This window comes from Morone saxatilis, unplaced genomic scaffold (genome assembly GCF_004916995.1).
Source record: "Morone saxatilis isolate NCDOM2014 unplaced genomic scaffold, NCSU_SB_2.0 Contig16, whole genome shotgun sequence".
NCBI lineage: Eukaryota > Metazoa > Chordata > Actinopteri > Moronidae > Morone > Morone saxatilis.
This window is the reverse complement of record NW_023339718.1, coordinates 2483717-2488226: the sequence shown is the minus strand read 5'-3', so window position 1 is coordinate 2488226 and position 4510 is coordinate 2483717. Positions and strand designations below refer to the sequence as shown.

Below are 4510 nucleotides of genomic sequence, written 5' to 3'. Positions count from 1 at the left end.
AGACTTACTGCTGTCTGCATGTTGTGTCTGGGATGTCTGGGCGGTATGTTTATGACCCTACCTTGACCTCTGACAACCACCTAGAAAAACTGTCTGCACAAAGAACAGAGCCCTGACCCTGAGTCAGCGCATTGCATAAGGCAGTTTAGTGCTCGTAAATGATCAAACTTAAAGCAGTTGCTGCCTATATGCTTCAGTACTCTGGCTTCAACTGCTGCATGATGAAAGCTTAGGGAGGGGGGGGGGAGGAAAAAAAAGGTTTGGATGGGTGCTGTCCAATGACCTACTTTACTAAAAGAGGGTTTTACTTCTTTTAACTATCACAGCATCCCTACTGTAGGCCCTTCATGCTGTGCGCTTTATGGTTGGAACACAAGACATTATAATGTGAAAATCCCCCAATTTCTAACCAGTATAATACACATTTAGGGCTTGTCTTAGCTTGCAAGCATTGGAAGATTTTGCACAAAAATAAATAAAGAGAGAGCACTTCAAGAGAGGTAGTGGATTTCAGATGATGGAGGATGAAAGATGGAGGAAAAACCTGTGCTCAAACCTGTTAACTACACCCTGCAAGGATGAGGATGCTGCCAGGGTAGAGCTTCATTAAACCTAATACAGAAACAATACTACATGTTGCAAAGAGCCTTGCTGCAAACCCAGTGTCTCTGCTTCTCGTTACTCCCAACCAGGCTCTCAGGTATGTGCAGCTGAAGCAGGACTGCTGCAGCTGACAGTGAATGAATGGACACGACAGCTAGCGTTGGCTAGGTCTAATCCTGAAGCTCACCGCGCGTCAAAAATCACCTCCACTGAAGGATAAACGTAATATCTCCGAAGCGCACAAACAATACTCACTGTAATTCGTGGGATGTTCTTCTTTCCTTGGTAACCCGACATTTTTTTTTTCCAAGTATGCCTCAGACACAGCTGCCCTCTTGGCTAACGCTAGGTAGCTACGACTGGGAAACCCTTCAGCTGCCAATGAAAGGATGAATGGATGCTCTCGCTGGTTGGCCAGTCGACGCCCTGGGTGAGCAGAGACCTGTCTCACTGTCTGTCTGTCTGTCTGTCGATGAGTGAGTGGGGTTTGCACACCTGCAGCCGAGGCACACGATGTTAAACGAGTGGTCAGAGCTTTGCCCGACAGTCCTACCCTTGGATTTACTGCTGGATTTAGATCTCAGAAGACCAGACAAGCACCAAGAAGAGCCAGGGCCCACAAAGAGAGACCGCGCATGCGCACTGCCCCGCCCTGCTCCAGCTCCATGTTTCTTTGATGTGTTTGATCATCTTCACTGAGGGGGGGGGGTTAAGCATCACCTGTTTATTTGACTGTGTCAGATCATCACAGTCATTCTTTGCACTACTTGTCCTCTACAGTTTATTTATGTTTATATAATTTCCCACACACACACACACATTCATAGTATTAGACCTATATATTGTTGTATATTCACAGCACCTGTCTGTAGCCTATTTCAATTAATTAACTAATCTATACTGCTGTTTAGATATTTTTCTGTCCTGTACAATTATTTATTTTTACACCATGCCACTAACCTGTGCAATATTCTATATCACTCACATCTCTGCATAAAAAGCTGTATATAGTGTACATACGACTCTTATTCTGTTTTCATTATATCTTGTATTTTTCTATTCTGTTTTTATTTCATGTGTATTTTCTTATCTGTTGTGTCTGGAGCTGCTGTAGCGAGTGGATTTCCCCAGTGTGGGATCAATAAAGTTGATCTTATCTTATTGTGGAATAAAATAACTATTAACAGTTACTTTATTTAGATATGGTCCCTTTTTATTACCTGCTTTAGCTTACTGCTACCACAACCCACAGCTAATGTCTATATATTAAATCTTTATCTTTTCTTAATTTATGTGTAAGGTGCATTACATTTATATTTCTGTTTTATGGTATTATTTGTTTTTGTTTGGTAATTTGTATTTGGTTTTTTTTCTACTGAGTTTGCTCTTGGTCCTGGAGAGGTAGGGAGGGTTACAGGGTGGGTACAATGTGCAGTAATGTTTGTGTAAGTTCAATATTTGTGTAGCTGTGAGTGTATGTACGTCTCTGTAAATGATAAAGTTTTAAAAACAAAATATTTCTGTAAATATGATAGCAAGTTGTCATATGAGGAGAACCTTTTACAGGGAGCAGTTATATAAGATGACCCTTTGTCCTGAACACACAGTGTGTCTTATAATAGCTGTTTCTGACATTTAATTTACTGTTTGTGTAGTTAGAAAGAATTAAAACACTATATTCCACTGTGAGCAATGTTACACTTTAATGTCATGTTTCCAATACGATAACAATCATACTCCTAGGTCCTAGCTACTTTGCACTGATGGGATAAAATTTGACATTAAGCAGGGCCCTGCCCCGAACAAGCATTGTTTGGTCTGTCAGGTTGAAGACAACAGTTCTGTACATGCACAACGAACTAGACTAGACTGTGCCAGTCAAAGGCATGCAAGTAGGCAAATAATTAGGATTAGAAGCAACTAAACATTGCTTTAAAGTTAACCTCTCATATCTACTGCATTGCTCGACCATGTACAAATAGCAAAGAGAAGAGATTTCTTTGTAAAGGCACGATTTGGGATAACCGTGGCCTAAATATGGTTAGACAGGTGGGCCGGTGACCAAAAGGTTGCAGATTTGATTCCTGAACTATCAGGACGAATACAGGTAGAGAAAGTTAAAGAGTAGCACTTGCCCCCGTCATTACCACCACCGCAGAGCCCTTGAGCAAGAGCTTTAACCCCAGCTGCTCACTGTGGATGTACTGGGCAGCTTCTAGGTGTGTTTGTGCATAACTGAGTGTGAACAAATCCATCTTTCCTGGATTAAAGAACAAAAACAAATGCCTGTAGATCATTTGAACCTTGCTTAAAAAGATTCAACTACTCACACAAATAAGTTTACTTTGCACTGATTATGTTAACATAGCTAGGTGACCACAGGAGTTAAAAGATTCTTATTTAAACAAGTCCTCTTCTGAAATGAATCTAGAAAATCAACTTTCAAAGACTGTTTGTCTCAGCCTCTTTGTACTGTATTCAGTATACAGTCCATTCAGATTTGCAAATGCTCACTGCTGCTCACTTATCAGCTGTGCAGAAGCCTATAATGATATGTGCGTTAGTTATTATAACTTAAATAATGCATTAAGTTTTGTGGAGCTCTATCCACTCCCTTAGTATTTATATCTCAGCCACTGTATACAGTACAAACTTTATTCAAATTCCAAAATGCTCTGTATTGCACACTGAACTGTACATAAGCCTGTTATGATGACAGTTTATGAGTTAGGATGAGTTATATAAAGTCTGAAAGCAGGTCGAGTGCTTTCAAACCAATACAGCCAACACTGTGCATTAGGGTCTATGATTTCTTTCCTATGTCATCCATTACAAACACTGACCGAAGAATCCTCCGGTCATCCGATCACCAGCATCAATATACAGAAACATGCATTTTCTTCAGGAAATGCTCCTCAGGTTTCTCTGGAAGTTCTACACACACTGTACACTGTTTATTGTATCATGTTATGTGAAATGATTGCACAGTGTATTCTAGATAAAGATCAGTTAGATTACACTCTTAAATGAGGCCCCTGGAAATACCTTCCACTGTGATGGTTTCTGCCACCGATGCTTCGGCTATTAAATGACAGCAAAAACACATTACGTACACTGCCACAATGCTATATAATAACAATGATATAATATGCATTAATATCAATTTATAAACAAATTATACAATGTCAAAATGTGTACATGGGGCAGATCACAGCTTAAATTATTTTTCACATCTATATCTTTAAATACCTAAACATATCAGAAAATAAAAAAACAAACAGTCTAAGATAAATCACCAATGTGCGGTGGTGAAAGATACAAATTTGGCACTTTGCCATTGCTGCTATGTTTTGTTAAAGAAGACGATATGTAGGCAAAAAGAACTAAAAATAGCATATGGCCTGGTAAATTGCCATCCAGCCTAGGTTCCGCTATCATAGCTACTCAAACAACCCCACTGTAAAATGTTACAGCTACATACTAGAAGCTTTCCAACCTTCAGAAAAACAAAGCTTTTAATAAGAAACCCCCGGGAATCAACATGATACGACTTCTATTCTCAAAAAATGTGTGGAATTTAAAAACAAATCCCACTGTGCAGCATCATTTGTCCCCCCCCCCCCCCCGACCCCAATAACTGCACCTTGAATGTTTAGCTAAAAAATTAAGCGATAAAAAGTCCTTTCTGTTTCCAGAGCCAATTCAAATTTGTTTTATTGCAGACATATTTTTGGTTATACACTCTCCCTACCGAAGACACCAGTGGAGAGATGCAGCTTGGGAGAAAAGGCCAGATTTCTCAGGACATAACAATCAAAAACAAGTAGAGAAAACGTCAACCCGAAAGCCACCGGACAGCAAATCTTGTCAATATATTTTAGGAGGTGGAAGAGGATGGGACTAATCT

General features: G+C 39.8%; 1 protein-coding gene across 1 annotated transcript in view; it reads right to left on the bottom strand.

Moving 5' to 3' along the window:
* dpysl2a (dihydropyrimidinase like 2a) overlaps positions 1 to 1236 on the bottom strand; it is an 11944-nt gene extending 10708 nt beyond the window's left edge. The window contains exon 1 of the mRNA XM_035657659.1: positions 859 to 1236. Within this exon, the coding sequence (XP_035513552.1) occupies positions 859 to 900 (42 nt within the window). The 5' untranslated portion in view covers positions 901 to 1236. The remainder of the gene's footprint in view (positions 1 to 858) is intronic.
* Positions 1237 to 4510: the final 3274 nt, after the last annotated feature.